The sequence below is a fragment of the Capricornis sumatraensis genome, chromosome 23 (genome assembly GCF_032405125.1).
Source record: "Capricornis sumatraensis isolate serow.1 chromosome 23, serow.2, whole genome shotgun sequence".
NCBI classification, from domain to species: domain Eukaryota; kingdom Metazoa; phylum Chordata; class Mammalia; order Artiodactyla; family Bovidae; genus Capricornis; species Capricornis sumatraensis.
The window spans coordinates 26,140,438-26,163,663 of NC_091091.1; the positions used below are offsets into that span (position 1 = coordinate 26,140,438).

Here is a 23,226-nt window from a genome sequence, read left to right on the forward strand (position 1 = left end):
GTTGGGCTATTAGTTCAGCAGTATGTGGGGGTCAGGGAGAGATGAAATTTCAGGTAGAGTGGAGGACCTATATCATTCATATAGACATTTGCTTTCAAGGCCACCAGAAGAAGGCAACATGGATAGACTGGTTAATTACTCCTGACACACAGAGTGAAAGAAGATGTGATGTGATGATGATGATGGTGGTGGTAGTGGTGTCTATAGTGCATTTATTTTATGTGTTTTTACCAGAACATTGATTTTATGCAATTTTACGGATAGTAATATGCCTGGATATAAAGTCTGTCATGCAGGTCAGGGCTGTGGGCAAGCTCTCGTCTTGGCTTCACGTGCTTGGGTCAGCGGTCAAGAAAGATGACATGTCATCACCGTGCCCAAAGATGCTCTTATCTTAGAAGGTCACAGTGTTTATGGGGAGATTTTCCCATGCAGGCTTCTTCTCTGAGACAGTTTTACCACAGCAGGATCAAATAGGAGTCTCACACTTGTGCTCCTGGTCTGGTGTTAGTGATGAATGGGAAATGACATATTAGCAAGGAGAGAAAATCTGCTATGAAAGAATCCAGTGGCTCCAAAGTAAGAAGTAGTAGGTGTTAGGGTATGCGGTGGTGTCCTGGTGTCAAAGGAAGACAGGAAGCGGCTTCCTGAGTAATCAGAGTTAGAAGAAGGCTGGTCTTCTAGCTGCTTTCTGGCCTCAGGGAGGTAGAAACAAGTCTGTCTCTCACAGGGAGAAGAACCTGCTTTTTCTTGTTTCCTTAGACCAGCGGGTCTGCCACTTCCTGCCTCATGCGTGAGTCAGACATTGATTTTTCTTGGCTGGTTTAGACACTGATCTGATCTGTGGTTCACCAGGTAGGATCGATAATAGTGTTTAAAGAGCTGCTCTTCCTGAGATGAAGGGATAGTGGCTTCTCAGCATTTGTTTAGCTTCCTAAATGGCTGTCTTCTCTGGGACTCAGACGTCAGGTGCAACTGTGTGGAATCTCTGTCTCACTCTTGCTCTTTTGCACACTCTACCATACATGCTTCACACGAGCACACATACATGTGATAAACCACACCACTGACAATGATCAATACCCTTTAGGTACCGGCGAATTGTGTCCAACAACTGCACAGACGGCCTGAGGGAGAAGTATACCGCCAAGGCCCAGATGTGCCCTGGAAAAGCCCCGCATGGCCTCCACGTGGCGACGACCGATGGGCGCCTGGTGGCGGAGCAGGGGCACAATGCAACCTTCATTATCCTCATGGAGGAGGTAGGGGTGCCCCTCCCGGGCCTCTGAGGTCAGAACTCACAACCGGGTCATGTCCCACATCCAGATGGGAAGAGAAGAAAGAGCTTGTGTTCCCGCTAGTCCTTAAAACAAAGTCAATGGTGAGAAGCACCGCGTGTGTGATAAGATGGAAGGGGTGAAAGAGGGCTTGGGATGTTTAGGGACCCTGTTCCCTTCATCCCACAATACAGACCTAGGCCAAATGGGTCCCGTTGTCTCTGAGCAGGCACAGATCTGAATATATTCTCTGAGGTACCCCTCTAGGGCCTGCATCGTTAAAGGACTCTTAATTATCATTAGACTGTATACTATAAACATTGCCAGAATGGAATTCACATTTTTCCTGTTTGTTCCAGGATCCTTATTTTTTCCTTTTACCCTTCACCCTACTAATTAGAAAAGCCCGCAAGACTTCTAGAGAGTCTTAAAAGTATGAGTGTGAGGATGGGGGAGGGTGATCCCAACCCTCTAAACTGATTTTTCTGAAGAATGCCATATGAGCTGACTTTCCATCAGCTGCCTGCTCCATTAGTTCACTTTTTAGGTCATTTGCAGTCTGGGGAGTAAAACCAGACCGTGTTCATTCATTCTGGATAGACTAGCTCTGCTGTATGCTTCTTTGCTTCCTATATGAGTTGTTTCATCTGTTTCCAAACCAGGGAAGTTTTCAGGCACTCCTTGCTGAGGCGCTGGGGCGGGGAACTTTGCCTGATTTACAAAGCCATCTAAATTTAAATGCAAATTATTGTGTGCTCTTAAGATCTTGGAAAGAGACCAAAGCAGGCCAGGAGTATGTCCCCTTTCCACACACCCCACCCCCGCCCAACTGTGAATACTTTAGAAATTTTTTAAGTCTGGCCCACATTGGACAGGACAGTGAGGGCTCCTTATCCTGGGTTGGCAGATTCTTTAGCCTTCATCCATACTGGGTGCTTAAATTAAAGAACTTTAATATTCAGAGGAGGTGATTATCGCATTCCCACTAGGGAGTTTCCAGGATCAGCTCTATTAAAACCTTCTCTTGAATGGATGTGAAGAGCCATGATCTTATCCATTTGAATTGCCTTCAGTTCATTTCCACTTTAATTTATATTCATAAACTCAAGGGTAGTTGACATTGTGTTGGGGGCAAGGTAGCACCTATCAATATTTTACTCACATCTGGGTTGCCATGGCCAGGGAGACAGTGAAACTGTGATGAAAGCACAGTCACTGGGCAGGAGAATTGAATCATAATTCCAAAATGATGTATTTCTCTTTTTTCTTCTCCATCAACAATCTTTGTAAATAAGCAGAGAAACCTGATTCTTCCTTTTCATCTAGAACCCTTATCTTATGGTTAGGTTCAGTTGAATTTATCCAAACTGTCAGCCCAATAAAGTGGGATGAGGTACAAGAAAGTTCAAGTACAATGTACAAGTACAATGAAGTACAAGAAAGGATGGGGTTCAGTATCAGCTCTTAGGAAGCTAAGGATCAACTTGGGATGGTAAGATACACTCAACTAAACCACTGACATCATCTCTCAGGTGGGCCCATGTGGCTCTTGGCATCCCTCAAGGCAGAAATACTTGTGAGCTGAGATGGTCAATAAATGCTTCAGGGAAGAGGGGGCTTAGGCAAGTTTAGGGAAAGCCTAGATCAACAGAGCACAGGTGTATTTTCAGCTGGCAGACAGCATTTATCTACAGAATGGAAATAATCATCCTATCTCAGGGTTATTTTGAAGGTGATATTATATAATATGTGTTAAGCGATTAGCATAATGCTTGGAACTTAATGATAGATACTAAAAAATAGGAAAAATTTAATAATAGCTTGGGGGTTGAGAGTACTGACACCAGACTACTTGGGTTCAAAACTTGGCTCCTCCACTATTGGCTACAGAGACTTTGGTCTAATTCCTTTATTTGTGTCCTCATTGCTAAAATGGGAACAGTAATACTTTCTACGTTTTGGAGTTATGAGGGGACTAATTGCTTGGAACTGCAAGGAAGCTTTATCAGTGTTAGCTGTTATACTACTATTATTATTATCATGAAACAAGAGAGGAACAATTAATCTGCATGAGAGATCAAGGGAGGCCCTTGGCTTCCACACTTCAGAGCTTCAAAGAAGCTCTACCTTCTCCATAACTGATAATATCAGCCACATCAGGCTACCTGAGTTTGGGCATAAAAGGGCAATAGACCCATAGTACCTGTTTGCAGTGCTCAGTAGCTATCAGACAGAAGTCTGATGATTGTGTTGAGAGTATTTCAGGAGGGTGTTTGGGGAAGATTCAGGCCTCTAGGGGTGATGCCAAAGGCAGAGGACCAAGCATCAGAGAGGAGTCAGGCTGGACCATGCAAATGGGCCCAGACCAGCTTCTATTCCCCTTTGCAGGGTGATCTCCAAAGGACAAACATCCAGCTTGACTTTGGGGACGGGATTGCAGTATCCTACGCTAATTTCAGTCCCATTGAGGATGGCATCAAGCACGTGTACAAGAGTGCAGGCATCTTCCAGGTGACGGCCTATGCGGAGAACAACCTAGGCTCAGATACAGCGGTCCTCTTCCTGCATGTGGTTTGTAAGTAGCTTGAGCCGCCCTCCCTTACTCCACTCTCGGTTGACTACTTCTTCCGTTCAGACTTCCTGAGATCCCTCACTGATCTGGAATTGGTATGACTGCTACCACAAACGATAACCCCAGTCAAAGGACAGATGTGAGTTCATCCGTGTTGCCATTTCATGATGCTAAAGGAGACGGATTATTTTGAAAGTTTGGAAAATGTTACCACCTAGTCTCTCCTTTTCAGCTCCACTCTGTCCTGATATAAGTGTGCACATGCAAACACATATTCAGGTAAAAGTCCCTTGCATTGGAGGCTGCTAAGATAGAGGGAGAGAGGAGTCATCTGGTTCACAGCTACAGGCTCATTTTCAAGCTACTCTGAGTGAAGGCAGCACAAATCAAAGTAAATTGTTCTCTCCATTGAAAGAGCCAAAGAAGGATTAAAGAAACACATGCCCAAATTGTTTTAAATGTACAACTGAACACATAAAATAACTTGATTCTTACACCCAAGGTTACTTCAAGTTTATACCAGATGTAAATAATTCTAAGAACTCCCCAGCAGTTTTGTTGTCCTGGAATTTGTTTCATGTCTGTTGGCTGTTGCTTGAAAAGTGAAAGTGTTAGTCAGTCACTCAGTCGTATCTGACTCTTTGTTACCCCAGGGACTGTAGCCCAGCAGGCTCTCTGTCCATGAAATTTTCCAGGCAAGAATGCTGGAGTGGGTAGCCATTCCTTTCTTCAGGGGGTCTTCCCGACCCAGGGATTGAACCCGTCTCCCACATCACAGGCAGATTCTTTACTGTCTGAGTCACCAAGGAACAAACCAAACAGTTGAAGTTCCAAAGTAGTGTGTTAGTCCTGGATGTATTTTGTGTATTTGATATCCTGGAACTTGACTTAGATAAATTGAAACTTAAATATGATTTAAAAGGTTGGGTTAAGAAAATGTTGTTTGGGGAAAATGTTGTTGGGGTTTCCTATACTTTATAGTGATAATCATGGGTCTAAGGACTACTGTAATTTTGACTTATATACCCCACAATAGTTTAGAGGCTATGCTATATCTGATGGTCTTCCCAGGTGGCTCAGTGGTAAAGAATCCACCCGCCAATGGAGGAATCACAGGAGATGCAGTTTTGATCCCTGGGTTGGGAAGATCACCTGGAGGGGGAAGTTGCAACAAAACTCCAGTGTTCTTGCCAGAATAATCCTCTGGACAGAGGAGGCTGGCGGACTGCAGCCCACGGCCTCTCAGTTCTGGGCATGACCGAGTGATTGAGCACACACACTCATACATGCTACATATGGTGAAAATTAAATGCTTTAAAAGAACCTAGGTGAACATAAGAGACACTTTTTCTATTAACAACTCAGTAAAAATATAAACAACCTACACTTAAGAAGTCCCTGGCAAACAGTGACCTAGCTGGTCTCCTAGCATTCTGGTTATGCTAATGGTATAAGGACCAGCAGCGATGAGGGAAGTGCATAGAGAAAGACCTGGATGATATATCCTTAAAGACACCAAGCTACTGCACCATGGGATAAATGATTGCTTCTCTGAATCTTCTGAACTTCAGTTTTAAAATGGCTTAATTCTAACTGGTACCTTGCTCCATAGGTCTCTTGCAACAATAGTAAGTAGGAATTACAAATAACACATCCAGTTATTCACTAATTTATTCAATGACTATTTGTTGAGTTCTTAATATATTGCTAGATACTGGGGATGCAGTAATAGAAAGATGGCCCCGCCCTTGCAGAGTTCACATTCTGGTGAGGGAGGGAAAGCACTGTTAGGAATGGGCTATCAATAGCCCAGTGGTGATAATCACACCACACCATCTATAATCTTTCTATGCCAGCAGCACCAGGTCAGAAACCCAGGTGGGTGGTGTGCAGGGTGTTTACAAGCCAAGATTAGAGCAAAAAAGACCTGTATTTGAATACTGATCATATACTTTTGTGAAATGTTTAAAATCTGTCAACTTTCATAGTCTTTACAAACTTCTGATCCCTCTCCTATAATATTTAGATTATAGTGAGGCTCTGAGAATCAAATTGGATTATGTGTATGTGTTAGGGTCTCCAAGACATCCTTTCCCAGGTTTAGTGATTTGCTGGAAGGACTTGCAAGTCTCAGCATATAGTCATACTTCAGACTTTGATTCATGACACTGATCAGCAGAGAGAGATCAACAAAGAGAAAAGGCCTGTGGGACAAAGTCTGTAGGAAACAAAGTGCAAACTTCCAAGAGTCCTCTCCCGTGGAGTCCCACAGAACATGCATAATTCCTCCAGCAATGAGTTAGAGCGACATGTATGAAGGGCTGTTTACCAGAAAAGCTCATTGCAAACTCAGTGGCCTTGGCTTCTACTGGGGACTGATCAAATACCCATCCTCTGCCTAGTGTGCACAATATATCCAGACTTCCTGAGGAAAATACTTTTTTCAGAATAAACCATGTATGTGTGTGTGCCTCGTCTCTCAGTCATATCGATTCTTTGCCACTCCATGGACTGTCGTCTACCAGCTCCTCTGTCCACAGAATTCTCCAGGCAAAAATACTGGTATGGGTAGCCATTCCCTTCTCCAGGGGATCTTCCTGACCCGGGGATGAACCCAGGTCTCCTGCATTACAGGTGGATTCTTTACCATGTGTACCACCAGGGAAGCCCTAGAATAAACCATATTATTGCTTTAAAAAAAAAAAAAATTCTAAGCAGAGTGAACCAGTCCTATCAGCTAGCTGTTGACTGGAAACACTCTCAGAACCAAGTTCCCTTATGCCAGAAAAGAGCCAGTCTTACACATAGGTCTTTTTAAAAAACGAATTTACTTTCCTCTGTTCCAACGAACTGCCCCACCCATGTTCCTAATTCTCCCGAGTGGACCTTGTCTGCTGGGCATAAAGACCAGTGTACTTCAGTGGCAAAAAAAAAAAAAAAAACAAGGAACAGGTTTATATTGTGGGTTATGCACATGAAGGAGGAAATGTTCCTTGAAACTTTTATCATGCTCATAATTCCCTCCAAATCAATCATGGCTGCATTTACCAGACAGTTATTATACTGGAAACTGCTCTTGGCCTCACCTTGGGCCATTAGCTAACAAAAGTAGCTGTTAGCCACCCATAATAACCAATCTCGCACAGATTATTAGATTTTTATTAAAAAGAACACTCTTTGACAGTGAAGATTTTAGGAGTTTCCTGTATTCCCTTCTGAATCCTCCCAGCTCTCTTCTCTCCCATCCATGGTTTATCTCTAGGTGGAAGCCTGGAGATTCTGGCTCAGGTTCTTTGCTCTAAAAAGCTGTTTAGTGTTGTTCCTTGAGATTATGTTTACCCCAAAGTACTTGTCCTGAAACTGGCATATATGTGGCTGTGCTTGATGGTGTTCTAATTCATGGAGGCTCCACCCATTTTGTGTTTGGCATGAATTTGGTGAGAAGAGGGCTTCCCAGGTGATGCTAGTGGTAAAGAACTTACCTGGCAATGCAGGAAACATAAGAGACGCAAGTTCAATCCCTGGATCGGGAAGATGTCCTGGAGTAGGAAATGGCACCCCATTCCAGTATTCTTGCCTGGACGATTCCATGGGCAGAGGAGCCTGGCAGGCTATAGTCCATAAGGTCACACACAATGAGTCAAATAATACTGAAAGACTGAGCACAGTAGGGAGAAGGAGGTCTCATTTTATATTTGGGGGCATCAAAATACCCAACAATGTAAGTCTGAGATGAGTGGAGATGTCTGAGTAACAGAAAACTGAGAAGCCTGTCCAGTGCTGTGAATCATAGCAATGTGGAAAAAGTGCAGGGTTCTCATGAGCTAGCCAGGAGGATGGACTCTGCACATTTTGAAGGAAAAAGCTAACAATAGGAGTGTTATCTAAAAAATAGCACAAATGAACTTATTTACAAGACAGAAACAGATTCACAGACATAGAAAATAAACTTATGGTTACCAAAGGGGAATAGGGTGGGGGTAAATTAGAAGTTTACCCCGACCAGTAGCATTAGAATATGTTACTGGAGATCAGTGGAGAAATAACTCCAGAAAGAATGAAGGGATGGAGCCAAAGCAAAAACAATACCCGGCTGAGGATGTGACTGGTGATAGAAGTAAGATCTGATGCTGTAAAAAGCAATATTGCATAGCACACTGGAATGTTAGGTCCATGAATCAAGGCAAATTGGAAGTGGTCAAACAGGAGATGGCAAGAGTGAACGTCGACAGTCTAGGAATCTGCAAAAAAAATAGACTGGAATGGGTGAATTTAACTCTGATGACCATTATATCTACTACTGTGGGCAGGAATCCCTTAGAAGAAATGGAGTAGCCATCATGGTCAACAAAAGAGTCCAAAATACAGTACTTGGATGCAATCTCAAAAACGACAGAATGATCTCTGTTCATTTCCAAGGCAAACCATTCAATATCAGAGTAATCCAAGTCTATGCCCCAACCAGTAACGCTGAAGAAGCTGAAGTTGAATGGTTCTATGAAGACCTACAAGATCTTTTAGAACTAACACCCAAAAAAGATGTCTTTTTCATTATAGGGGACTGGAATGCAAAAGTAGGAAGTCAAGAAACACCTGGAGTAACAGGGAAATTTGGCCATGGACTATGGAATGAAGCAGGGCAAAGACTAATAGAGTTCTGCCAAGAGAACGCACTGGTCATAGCAAACACCCTCTTCCAACAACACAAGAGAAGACTCTACACATGGACATAACCAGATGGTCAACACTGAAATCAGATTGATTTTATTCTTTGCAGCCAAAGATGGAGAAGCTCTATACAGTCAGCAAAAACAAGACCAAGAGCTGACTGTGGCTCAGATCATGAGCTCCTTATTGCCAAATTCAGACTTAAATTGAAGAAAGTAGGAAAAACCACTAGACCATTCAGGTATGACCTAAATCAAATCCCTTATGATTATACAGTGAAAGTGAGAAATAGATTTAAGGGCCTAGATCTGATAGATAGAGTGCCTGATGAACTATGGACTGAGGTTCATGACACTGTACAGGAGACAGGGATCAAGACCATCCCCATGGAAAAGAAATACAAAGAGGCAAAATGGCTGTCTGGGGAGGCCTTACAAATAGCTGTGAAAAGAAGATAAGCAAAAGGCAAAGAAGGAAAGAAAAGATATACCCATTTGAATGCAGAGTTCCAAACAATAGCAAGGAGAGATAAGAAAGCCTTCCTCAGTGATCAGTGCAAAGAAATAGAGGAAAACAGTAGAATGGGAAAGACTAAAAATCTCTTCAAGGAAATTAGAGATACCAAGGGAACATTTCATGCAAAGATGAGCACAATAAAGGACAGAAATGGTATGGACCTAACAGAAGCAGAAGATATTAAGAAGAGGTGGCAAGAATACACAGAAGAACTGTACAAAAAAGATATTCACGACCGAGATAATCACGATGGTGTGATCACTCACCTAGAGCCAGACATCCTGGAATGTGAAGTCAAGTGGGCCTTAGAAAGCATCACTATGAACAAAGCTAGTGGAGGTGATGGAATTCCAATTGAGCTATTTCAAATCCTGAAAGATGATGCTGTGAAAGTGCTGCACTCAATATGCCAGCAAATTTGGAAAACTCAGCAGTGGCCACAGGACTGGAAAAGGTCAGTTTTCATGGCAATCCCAAAGAAAGGCAATGTCAAAGAATGATCAAACTGCCGTACAATTGCACTCATCTCACAGGCTAGTAAAGTAATGCTCAAAATTCTCCAAGCCAGGCTTCAGCAATATGTGAACGTGAACTTCCAGATATTCAAGCTGGTTTTAGAAAAGGCAGAGGAACCAGAGATCAAATTGCCAACATCCATTGGATCATGGAAAAAGCAAGAGAGTTCCAGAAAAACATCTATTTCTGCTTTATTGACTATGCCAAAGCCTTTGACTGTGTGGAAAATTCTGAAAGAGATGGTAATACCAGACCACCTGACCTGCCTCTTGAGAAACCTATATGTAGGTCAGTAAGCAACAGTTAGAACTGGACATGGAACAAGAGACTGGTTCCAAATAGGAAAAGGAGTATGTCAAGGCTGTCTATTGTCACCCTGCCTTATTTAACTTATACACAGAGTACATCATGAGAAACGCTGGGCTGGAAGAAGCACAAGCTGGAATCAAGATTGTTGGTAGAAATATCAATCACCTCAGATATACAGATGACACCACCCTTATGGCAGAAAGTGAAGAGGAACTAAAAAGCCTCTTGATGAAAGTGAAAGAAGAGAGTGAAAAAGTTGGCTTAAAGCTCAATATTCAGAAAACGAAGATCATGGCAACTGGTTCCATCACTTCATGGGAAATAGATGGGGAAACACTGGAAACAGTGTCAGCTTTATTTTTGGGGGCTCCAAAATCACGGCTTACGTTGACTGCAGCCAAGAAATTAAAAGACGCTTTATTCCTTGGAAGGAAAGTTATGACCAACCTAGATAGCATATTGTAAAGCAGAGACATTACTTTGCCAGCAAAGGTCCGTCTAATCAAGGCTATGGCTTTTCCTGTGGTCATGTATGGATGTGAGAGTTGGACTGTGAAGAAAGCTGAGCGCTGAAGAATTGATGCTTTTGAACTGTGGTGTTGGAGAAAACTCTTGAGAGTCCCTTGGACTGCAAGGAGATCCAACCAGTCCATTCTAAAGGAGATCAGCCCTGGGATTTCTTTGGAAGAAATGTTGCTAAAGCTGAAACTCCAGTACTTTGGCCACCTTATGTGAAGAGCTGACTCATTGGAAAAGACTCTGATGCTGGGAGGGATTGGGGGCAGGAGGAAGAGGGGACGACAGAGGATGAGATGGCTGGATGGCATCATGGACTTGATGGACGTGAGTCTGAGTGAACTCCGGGAGATGGTGATGGACAGGGAGGCCTGGCGTGCTGCAGTTCATGGGGTTGCAAAGAGTCGGACACGACTGAGCGACTGAACTGAACATAAATTAGAAGTATGTGATGCCAGATGCACAGTACTGTACATAAGATAAATAAGCAACAAGGATTTACTATACAACACAGGAATTATGTTCAATATCTTATAATAACCTAGAATAGAAAAAAAGAATATATGTATGTATGTAGATATGTGTGTATAACTAAATCACTTTGCTGTACACCTGAAACTAATGCAATATTGTAAATCAAGTATACTTCAATTAAAAAACAAAACAGAAGCTTTGACCTTGAGGATAAAGGGACTCTATTCCCATCATGGGGAGAGTGAAATCTGAATGTGGGCATGAAGAAGGACTCAGAGGTGTTAAAGTAAAACCTTGGTTTCTCATCTCCCTCCCAGGACATGGCCTGGTCAGGGACCCCTGCGCATTGCCATATTCTCTTCCACAAAGATCAATCAAACACAAACAGCAAAGAGAGTTTAACCAGATGAACTCCTAAAATTGAGTAAAGAAATGAAAACTAGCCAGTATTTTTTCACACCTGTATTTTTTAAATTCTAGCCCACAATCAAACCATACAAAAATAATTAAACAGACTTACTAATTGAAAATAATTAAACCTTTAGCCAAATGTGTATCTGAAGTGACAGGTTTGAAACTATTTGTTGGAAGAAATCTTGAAATGCTGAATGCCTGGGATCAGCTGAGAGAGCTGTAGGCAGAGAGTGTTTTCGCACTGTAGACACACAGATTCTTGAATACTTTGTTGATTGTTCAGAAAAATACCATCTGGACAGTGGCAAGCAGGTTTGGCTGATCTCCTAATCTGATCTCAGTTCCTATCCAAACACCTTTTCTCCCAATATAAATTTACCTATGATACAGGAGGTATGAATGAGATTCACAATAATGCCCAGTCTTGTAAGAGAGACTTTAACCTGGTGATAAACAGGAGCCATGATGGTGTGGTAGCGGCAGTGGAAATAGTCAGCCCATAACTAATCATATGATACTCTTAATATCCTCATATATTCTTATTACTGTCAGGAAGGCAAAGGACAGTATAACAGCCTGTGTAGGGTCAAAGTTCTGTAAAATAGAAGAAAAGGTCATACAGCCAAAATTAAATAGGAGCAGAAGTAAAAAGTATCTGTCTGCTTTCTTCCCTTTAAACTGAGCCATCTCCCAAATAACCAAGGATGCCATTAGTGAAGGCCTGGTGGCCTGGAAAATGCCCCACCCATGAGAAGAACTCAAGGTCCCAAGGATAAAGAGATGTCCTTGGTACAGCAGTGACCTTTAGTTACTTTAGCTCATCAACATTTTCATGTTGGAAACCAGAAAATGTGTTCCAGCAAAGTGTGGGCAGATAACTAGAACATTTTAGCTGGATCTGGTGAAGTAGAAAGGATGTAGGAAAGGGAAAGTGGAGGAAGGGAGCAAAAGGAGGAGAGGAAGTGTGCGGGGAAGAAAAGAAAGGAGAAAGGACGGGGCAAGGGTTGGGGAGAAAATCCCACGGAATTAAAAAATAACCTATCTGCCTCACAAATGCAAGGCTGACTCATTAACATTTTTCTTCAGCATTTTCCTCCTCTCATGTTATTTTGAAAATGAATTAAATTAAAATTCTCACTTATCATGCGTAGAATGGATTCCAATCTATTCTCTTACTTGCTAGTTTAGAACTTGAGACTGCTTACATCAGTTTTCTGAGGAGCAAAAAATAAAAGTTTGGTCACCTTTTGGCAAACAGCTTTTAAAATTATTATTATTTGGGAACCTGGCATTATTTCTCTTCAATTTAAGGGGACAGGCTTTTTCCTTTTTATAATACAGCCCTGCCAGCTTCTGAGTGACACCCTCTGAGTATTGCAGATGACAGGCACAATGGCCAATTGTTGAACAAGATGGAACCAATTAACAATTGAGGATAATGGCAGAGCCCTCCATACAATGCACCGACCCCCAATCATGATACAGGCTAATCGGTAGATATGCAAGAGATTGCTCTTTATCTTCCTATTTTTTGGCTAAGTGTCCAGTAAACTAGCTTTGTCCTTAGATTTGAGGTTCATAAGCGTATGTGGTGGGATCATCAGATGGAAGTTAAGTTCAGATGTCACTCAATCTGAAGCCCAAATTGAGTTCCCTGTTGTTTGCAGTGCTTCATTTCAAGCACATACATACACACACACATGCACACACACACACACACACACACATCTCAACATCTGTGAGTTTGCGATTGTTGTTTTATTATAGGTGATGGTAAAGATAAAGAATCTGGGAATGTGAGCTTTTGTTTATTTTGGGGATAGAAACACTGACATTGTTTTCCTTGTTCCTTTAGGTCCTGTGGAGCATGTTCATCTCCGAGTTCCATTTGTTGCCATAAGAAATAAGGAGGTCAACATCAGTGCAGTTGTGTGGCCCAGCCAACTGGGGACTCTAACGTATTTCTGGTGGTTCGGCAATAGTACAAAGGTTTGGCCCTTATCGATTAGTATCTGCTTAGATTTGACACTTTCTGATTGGTATCTGCTTAGATGATCCCATGTTCTAACTTCTATTTGATGCTGGGAGCACAGGGGGATGTGGGCAATAACAGATACTCAGTGAAGCTTGGAATCCATGTCGATGAATATGACATACCTTCCCACACCAAGTTCATTCCTATAATAGGGGAACTTCAAATATCCTAAGGGAGAAAAGATTATACAAACCTGGTTGTTCTTGCTCCTCTGATCAATTTTTCTGATATTCATTTTGCTCTGTTTTGTTTTAATCCTAGCCTTTCTACTCATTAGGTGTATAATATCAAGAAAGTCATTTAATGGTAAATAATCAGCCTGCAATGCCAGGTGACCCCAGTTCAATCCCTGCGTTGGGAAGATCCTCTGGAGAAGGGCATGGAAACACATTCCAGCATTCTTGCCTGGAGAAGCCCATGCAGAGAGGAACATGGAGGCTACAGTCCATGGGTCGCAAAGAGTTGAACATGACTGAGCAACTCACACACACACACACACACACACATACATTGAGAAAGTCACTTCAGTCAGTTCAGTCGCTCCATTGTGTCTGACTTTGTGACCCCATAGACTGTAGCACACCAGGCCTCTCTGTCTATTGCCAACTCCCGGAGTTTACTCAAACTCTTGTCCATTGAGTCCGTGATGCCATCCAACTATCTCATCCTCGGTCATCCCCTTCTGCTCCTGCGTTCAATCTTTCCCAGCATCAGGGTCTTTTCAAATGAGTCAGTTCTTGGCATCAGGTGGCCAAAGTATTGGACTTTCAGCTTCAGCATCAGTACTTCCAATGAATATTCAGGACTAATTTCCTTTGGGATGAACTGGTTGGATCTCCTTGCAGTCCAAGGGACTCTTAAGAGTCTTCTCCAACACCACAGTTCAAAAGCATCAATTCTTTGGTGCTCAGCTTTCTTTATGGTCCAACTCTCTCATCCATACATGACTGCTGGAAAAATCATAGCTTTGACTAGATGGACATTTGTTGGCAATGTAATATCCCTGCTTTTTAATATGCTGTCTAGGTTGGTCATAGCTTTTCTTCCAAGGAGCAAGTGTCTTTTAATCTCATGGCTGCAGTCACCATCTGCAGTAATTTTGGAGCCCCCCAAAATAGTCTGTCACTGTTTCCACTGTTTCCCTATGTATTTATCATGAAGTGATTATGATCTTAGTTTTCTGAATGTTGAGTTTTAAGCCAACTTTTTCACTCTCTTCTTTCACTGTTATCAAGAGGCTCTTTAGTTCTTTTTTGCTTTCTGCCATCAGGGTGGTATCATCTGCATATCTGAGTTTATTGATATTACTCCTGAAAATCTTGATTCCAGCTTGTGCTTCATCCAGCCTGGCATTTCGCATGATGTACTCTGCATATAAGTTAAATAAGCTGGGTGACAACATACAGCCTTGACATACTCCTTTACTGATACCAGTCTGTAGTTCCATGTCCAGTTCTAACTGTTGCTTCTCAACCTGCATACAGATTTCTCAGGAGGCAGGTCAGGTGGTCTGGTATTCCCATCTCTTTAAAAATTTTCCACAATTTGTTGTGATCCATAGTCAAAGGCTTTGGCATAATGAATAAGATGCACAAAGGCAAAATGGTTGTCTGAGGAGGCCTTGCAAATAGCTGTGAAAAGAAGAGAAGCAAAAGGCAAAGGAAGAAAGAAAAGATATACCCATTTGAATGCAGAGTTCCAAACAATAGCAAGGAGAGATAAGAAAGCCTTCCTCAGTGATCAGTGCAAAGAAATAGAGGAAAATAATAGAATGGGAAAGACTAAAAATCTCTTCAGGAAAATTAGAGATACCAAGGGAACATTTCATGCAAAGATGAGCACAATAAAGGACAGAAATGGTATGGACCTAACAGAAGCAGAAGATATTAAGAAGAGGTGGCAAGAATACACAGAAGAACTGTACAAAAAATAAATACTCAGTTGCCATGTAATAATTCCTTTCAAAAAGGAATGGAACAATGCCAGTTTTGTTTGTTTGTTTGAGATGAACAAACAGAACTTCAGATCTTGCATGATAAGAGTAGGATATGATTCATTCCTGCTCTTATTTTAAAGTAAAAAAATGTTTTTTATTGAAGTAGAATTGATTTACAGTATTGTGAGTCCTGCTTTTGTTTAGGGAAGCAGCATTATATGGTGCTAAGTAAAATGAAGCACCATATAATGGTGCTTAGTAAGAAAACTAAGATCATCAAAAAAGCAAGAGAGTTCCAGGAAAACATCTACTTCTGCTTTATTGACTACTCTAAAGCCTAAGCTGTGTGGATTGCAACAAACTTGGAAAATTTTCCAAGAGATGGAAATACCAGACCACCTTACCTGCCTCCTGAGAAATTTGTATGCAAGTCAGAAAGCAACAGTTAGAACTGGACATGAAACAACAGACTGGTTCCAAATAGGGAAAGGAGTACCCTGCTTATTTAACTTACATGAGGAGTATATCATGCAAAATGCTGAGCTGGATAAAGCATAAGCTGGAATCAAGATTGCTGGTAGAAATATCAGTAAGTTCAGATACACAGATGACACCATCCTTATGGCAGAAAGAAAAGAACTAAAGAGCCTCCTGATGAAAGTGAAAGAGGACAATGAAAAGTTGGCTTTAAACTCAACATTCAGGAAACTTAAGATCATGGCATCTGGTCCTATCACTTCATGGCAAACAGAAGCGGAAAACGATGGAAACAGTGAGGGACTTCACTTTTGGGGGCTCCAAAATCACTGCAGATGGTGATTGCAGCCACGAAATTAAAAGATGCTTGCTCCTTGGAAGAAAAGTTATGACCAACATAGACAGCATATTAAAAAGCAGAGACATTACTTTGCCAACAAAGGTCAATCAATAAAAGCTATGGTTTTCCAGTAGTCATGTATGGATGTGAGATTTGGACTGTGAAGAAAGCTTAGTGCCAAAGAATTGATGCTTTTGAACTGTGGTATTGGAGAAGACTCTTGAGAGTCCCTTGGACTGCAAGGAGATCCAACCAGTCCATCCTAAAGGAAATCAGTCCTGAATATTCATTGGAAGTACTGATGCTAAAGCTGAAACTCCAATATTTGGCCACCTGATGCGAGGAACTGACTCGTTGGCAAAGACCCTGATGCTGGGAAAGATTGAAGGCAGGAGGAGGAGACGACAGAGGATAAGATGGTTGGATGGCATCACTGACTCAATGGACAAGAGTTTGAGTAAACTCCGGGAGTTGGTGATGGACAGGAAGTCCTGGCGTGCTATGGTCCATGGGGTTGCAAAGATTAGGACATGACTGAGTGACTGAACTGATTATATGGTGGAGAGAATATGTACTGTGGGTTCAGAAAGATAAGGGTTAAGTTTCTAGCATTGCTGCATGTTGTTTGTGTGAGCTTGAGCAAGTGGTTCAACCTAACATTTAATGCACTCAACTGAAAACTGAGAGACTAATGCCTATGTCATCTTGATTTTTGTGAAAACTAAATAAAATAATCTGTGTTTCCCTGGCATAGATTAGGTACTCACTAAATGATGCTCTCTCTCTTTTTTTTTTTTGGTATAAAATATGGCAGTTAGGATGGGTTGATAAAAGACAATTAGATTTATGGGACACCAAGGACCATTTTCTGTTTGTATCATTTGTGCTGTGTACTTTTAATTTCTTAGTATAGGCTATGATGCTTTTGCATTTCTAGTGTTATTGTTCACTGGGACAGTAGGTAAGGAGGTTAGTTAATAAGATGCCCATTTGGTACATTAGAGTCTTGAAGCTCCCTATGTGGGATAAGCATTCCAAGGGCAAACATCTGGTTCACTCTTGAGCCAGAACCCAGGTGTCCTCACTTCCGTCTATACCAGTACCATTCCCAGCCCCAGGATGCTTTCTCTGCATCACTGTTTGTCTCTGGGAGCTCACAAAGTGAAGTGAAGTGGAAGTTACTCAGTCATGTCCAACTCTTTGAAACCCCATGGACTATAGAGTCCATGGAATTCTCCAGGCCAGAATACTGGAGTGGGTAGCCATTCCCTTCTCCAGGGGATCTTCCCCACCCAGGGATCGAACCCAGGTCTCCCAAATTGCAGGCAGAGTCTTTACCAGCTGAAACACAAGGGAAGCTCAAGAGCTCATAGACCCTAAAATTCTGCTTCAAACACTAGCAAACATAAACATGGTGAAAGAAAAAGAAAAAGTTTTCTGGGAGGAGAACATCTGAAAGAGAAGGATTTTAAGTTCATTTCACCTCAGAGGATGTGATGTTTGGGCTGTCCAGCCAGGGAGTTCTTTTCTCATAGAGTTTGTTCACCTGTGGACTTTCCAGGGAGATGACTGTGTACAGAGGGCAGTTCTTGGCCATCATAAACACAATGATTTACTCAACTGCCCACAAGGAACTGAGGACAGTGCTTCTCTGTGGCACCAGGTTTTTCCTTTGTGTGTTGATTCTGTGACCTGAAATACCAGACAGTGTCTAATAAATATTTGATCAACAGAGAAGTGGACAGTGTGATTGGAGGGTCATTTCTATTTCTCAGATAATCATCTGTGTTAGTTTGAAGCTCAATGTACTTTTCTCTAACTCAAGGATAATAACATCTAATCCATGAACATCACTGAGTTATTATTTGAAATTATCTGCCTCTCTAATTTATATTGTGCCATATTATGAGGGGGAAATTTTAAAATTGCAGAATGCCATTATAGTTTTATTTTTTTTAATGACAATGACCTGAAGTATTCCTTTGGTTAAGAATTCCACCTATAATGAGCATAAAGTGTTGTAAACATACTTAGATATCAAAGATTCTACTGGTTGGTTTTTGTTTCCAAAGAACCAAGAGAATGAGAGTACATTAGAAGCATTCAGAGCGGTATTGAAATGAGACAAGCCTGGCTTGGGGTCCTGATACAGGTTCTTCTTTGTTCTATGTCTTTGATCAAAGCAGGTAATTTCTCTGTGCCTCAGTTTTGTTCATTGTAATGTCAGAGTAAGGCTAGCAGAGACTATATTCTAGTATTGCTTTGAAGATTAATAAGGAAAGGTACTTAAGTGCTTAGAACATATCTAAGCACTTGAATATATCAGTCACTGTTGTGGTTATCCTTTGTATCAGTGGGATATACCTCTTGGGGGGCAAATCTGACATGGTTCCACAGATTTCCCTCCCACCTCTAAGCATGGTTATTCTGCCTAGTTAAAAAGGGTGTATTTTCAGTGCTTTTTCCAGCATCAAGACGGAAACACATTAAGGTGGCCATAGTGCTGAAAAGTTGATCCAGTGAGAATTTTCCTGGCAAATGAGTTTCTTTGGGTGGTTGGTGAGTGCTCTGAGTGTCAACCTAGTTGGCTGCCCTTGATAAACAAACTGATCTGTGAAAGGAGTGGATATTAATTTTGAGCATTTATTTCTACCATTGTCTTTATATACATTTTTGTATTTAGTCATCAGAATATCACTGATGAAAGAGAAATTGGCTAACGTGCATATATCTGTGTGTTGTGACCAGGTGAATTGGACAGTTTCACCCCAGTGTTTGAATTAAGTCAACCTCCCAGTAAGAATCTGTTGAGGGTCTTCCCTGGTAGTTCAGTGGCTAAGACTCCTCTCTCCCAATGCAGAGAACCTGGGTTTGATCCCTGGTTGGGAAACTAGATCCCTCATGTACAACTAAGAGTTCACATGCCACAGCTAAGACCTGGTACAGGCCAAATAAATAAATAAAAAAAATTTTATTTAAAAATGAATCAGTTGACTTCCCCCCAAATATTTATAGTCAACCTTCTGTTTGGTGCCCTTAGGAATAGAAGAGTGCTTTGTCTCCACCTTCAAGGGAATTACATTTCTGACAAGAAGGCACCAAGTATGATGATGTATACATAAATGGAAGAGATCAAGTGTTCCTAAAATCCAACTGTAGGCCCGTATACCTTCAAACCTATTAGCAGATGTGAAATTATGTCAGTAGTTCCATGAATCTTTCTCAAGAACTTGTATTTTGTGCTAGCTGTTATGAGGAACACAAAAACAGTATAAATTTCATTTGTTCCCCTTAGTGAGTGAAGTCGCTCAGTCGAGTCTGACTCTTTGCGACCCCAAGGACTGTAGCGTACCAGGCTCCTCCGTCCAGTGGGATTTTACAGGCAAGAATACTGGAGTGGGTTGCCATTTCCTTCTCCAGGAGATCTTCCTGATCTAGGGATCGAACCCGGGTCTCCCTCATTATAGGCAGACGCTTTACCGTCTGAGCCACCAGGGAAGTCCTCTATTTGAGAATATGAGGTTAACATCCAAGAATAGATACTATAAGCTATGGTAATAGGAATATAACATTATTGGCCCAGCCAAGCAGCTTAGGGGGTGACGGATGCAAGGCTTCTTGGTCTTAAAGCAAGTCGTGTATGGAGCTGTTCCTAAGCTAGCATTGAAGGAACAGTAGAATTGGGGCAGAAAGGAGGGATGGGATTTGTATGCAGTGGCAAGGCTTTGGGTATGTTTTTGTTCTGTGTAGATTTATTCTACCAAAGTGGGATTCATTTGGGATGAATTGCATAACAACAAAAATTGGAGTGGATAGGTGACCAATGGCTTTAAATGACACAAATGAATACATTTTATTTTGTCATAGAAATTCATATTTAGAAGAGGATATTGTAAGATAGTGGGCTTTCCAGGTGGCTTAGTGGTAAAGAACCCACCTGCCAGTGCAGGAGACTTAAGAAAAGTGGGTTCAATCCCTGGGTTGGAAAGATCCCGTGGAGGAGGGCATGGCAACCCACTCCAGAATTCTTCCCTGGAGAATCCCATGGACAGAGGAGCCTGGCCAGCTGCAGTCCATAGAACTGCACAAAATCAGACTTGACTGAAGCAACTGAACATACATGCACATGTGATTGTGGAATCTGCTGAAACTTTTAAGGGAGATAAGCATAGTGACTGCATAGTCTGTCTAATTTGGGAATGGCAAGTTTTTATCAAGGTAGTCGCAAAGAGTCAGACAGGACTGAGCGACTTCACTTTCACTTTCATACATTTAAACTGTGGATGTTTTATGATATTTTATGTTGATTTACTGTGTTTGGGGAAATGGTTTATGCTGCACCCACACATTTCTTTGAAGCTCCTGGATCCATTATTCAGGTGGTTATCTTCTAACTATGTAGTCGCTCAAGAGCTTTGCTGATGTCTTGCTGGGTTTACTGGATAGTATGTGACCTGTTGCACATAAGGGACTCTTTGTGGGCAGGGATACAACCCACAGCCTATGCAGGCTATGAGCCTTGCTGTGGGCTGTCCACGCAGCTTGGACAAAACACAGAGAAGTCAATTGGCCGCATGTTGGATTTGTGGGGCTCTAAAAGGCCAATTTGCTGGGATTAACAGAGGTCTGGCTTAATAAATGTGTCTGCTTGCCTAATAGATTTAGTAAATGAACCTTAAAATACTTGATTTAATTTAGTGTTGTGCGCTAGATATGGGTGGCCAGTGAAGAACTCAAGAATTCCGTGGAGTGTTCCAGCTTTGCAAGGGAGGTGAAATCAGCCATGATGCCATAATAGCTGATGAAAAACAAAAGCAATTTGAAAAACAAAATTAGCTTCTGCCATCTCTCTAGCGTGGAAGCCTGTGGTCTGCTACCCTGGAGGCCAAGTGCGCTCATTTAACACAGTTTGCTGTGGCTCAGAGCCCTGACTGGCTGGTGGGATGGCACGCTCCCTCCCACCTCAGCTGGCATTTCCTTGCTTGGTTCCTGGATCTGCTAGGAAAGCAGCCAGAGGAGAGAAAGTCAGATCTGCTGGAACGGGAGGAATCCCTCTCCTTTTAGGTTGCCCAACCCAGTCACCTAAGTCTAAGACAAGAATAGTGTGCAAAGAAAGAAGAGTGGGGACCACATAGACCCCTGAGTGCTGAGGATGATGTGGGATTAGTGCAGATTCCTTGAAAAAAAAAAAAAAAGTGAAAGTAGCTCGGTCGTGTCTGACCCTTTGTGACCCCATAGACTACACAGTCCATGGAATTCTCCCGGCCAGAATACTGGAGTGGGTAGCCAGATTCCTTGAAGGGACTGCCATTAGGGGATAAAGGATCCTGATGGTGAGAGGTGGGAAGAGATTAGAGATAGCTGAGGGCAGTAACCAAATCAGAAGGGTAATGTGATATAGTTATGGTCAGAGAGAGCAATTTAAAGAAGCAAGAAAAACTAAAAACACATCAGTTATTCCTTTGCTGCTTTGTTTCTCTCCCAACATTTTATTATTAAAAACTTCAAACACAAAGTAAAAAATGAAATAATTTTACAGTGAATATGCATATGCTTACCACCTATAGTCTATCATCGGAGGAGGGCATGGCAACCCACTCCAGTATTCTTGCCTGGAGAATCCCATGCACAAAGTACACATAGTCTATCATTAACATCTACTCTGCTTGTTTTATGTCTATTTATCTGTCCATCCTCCTATCCAGCCATCAACTGATCTTAATTTTTTTTAATTCATTTCAGAATAAATTTCAGACACCTGTATGCTTTATCCTAAATGCTTCAGGCTACGAATCATTGGCTAGAGTTCTTTACTTGTTTTCACTTTTTCCTCCATGGAGGTATGAAATGTATCAATCATCTGAAGTCTGTACTTCCTGAGTTCTGAGAAATACACATACCTGTAACCCAAACTCCTATCAAGATATATATTATTAGCATTGCTTCCAAAAGTTCTCCATACCCCTTCTCAGTAAATTCCCACCCCAAACCTCAGAACCGACCACTATTTTTTCCCATCATGAATTAGAGCTATCTTTTCTATTAATAGAACTTCATATCATACCATATGAATTCTTTTATGAAATGTTTCTTTAATTTCTTATGGTTTTAAGACGCATCCATACTCTTATGTATATCAATATTTGCTTTTCTATTTTGTTGAATGCATGAGCTTTGGCTTGCTTATTCATTTTCCTATTGATAAATTCTTCTAGGTTCACTTAGTTTTTGATTACTATGACTGTAACTGCTATGAGCATTTTCTTCTGTTTGTGTATACATGTTTTCTTTGATCTTGACTAAATTTCCCAGACTGCAATTGCTAAGCTGTAAATATAAAATAGCATAATTATCTTGGAAAAATTATTATGATTTCTTATAAAAGTGAACTTTTTCCTACATAGTTGCACCATTGTACATCCCATCAAAAATGTATGAGAGTTCTAGTTGCTCCACATCCTCGACAATATTTGTTATTATTATTATTTTTTTTTAATAATTAATTTTTTTATTTAATTTTAAAATCTTTAATTCTTACATGTGTTCCCAAACATGAACCCCCCTCCCACCTCCCTCCCCATAACATCTCTGTGGGTCATCCCCATGCACCAGCCCCAAGCATGCTGTATCCTGCGTCTGACATAGACTGGCGATTCAATTCTTACATGATAGTATACATGATAGAATGCCATTCTCCCAAATCATCCCACCCTCTCCCTCTCCCTCTGAGTCCAAAAGTCCATTATACACCGCTGTGTCTTTTTTCCTGTCTTGCATACAGGGTCGTCATTGCCATCTTTCTAAATTCCATATATATGTGTTAGTATACTGTATTGGTGTTTTTCTTTCTGGCTTACTTCACTCTGTATAATCGGCTCCAGTTTCATCCATCTCATCAGAACTGATTCAAATGAATTCTTTTTAACGGCTAATACTCCATTGTGTACATGTACCAAAGCTTTCTTATCCATTCATCTGCTGATGGACATCTAGGTTGTTTCCATGTCCTGGCTATTATCAACAGTGCTGTGATGAACATTGGGGTACATGTGTCTCTTTCAATTCTGGTTTCCTTTGTGTGTATGCCCAGCAGTGGGATTGCTGGGTCATAAGGTAGTTCTATTTGCAATTTTTTAAGGAATCTCCACACTGTTCTCCATAGTGGCTGTACTAGTT

The 23,226-nt window shown here is 41.5% G+C and overlaps 1 protein-coding gene across 1 annotated transcript in view; it reads left to right on the plus strand.

The window, feature by feature from the left end:
* Nucleotides 1-23,226, plus strand: part of SORCS3 (sortilin related VPS10 domain containing receptor 3) — a 635,061-nt gene that overhangs the window by 586,981 nt on the left and 24,854 nt on the right. Inside the window, exons 18-20 of the mRNA XM_068961512.1 lie at nucleotides 1,091-1,262; nucleotides 3,666-3,852; nucleotides 13,118-13,251. Coding sequence (XP_068817613.1) covers nucleotides 1,091-1,262; nucleotides 3,666-3,852; nucleotides 13,118-13,251 — 493 coding nt within the window. The remainder of the gene's footprint in view (nucleotides 1-1,090; nucleotides 1,263-3,665; nucleotides 3,853-13,117; nucleotides 13,252-23,226) is intronic.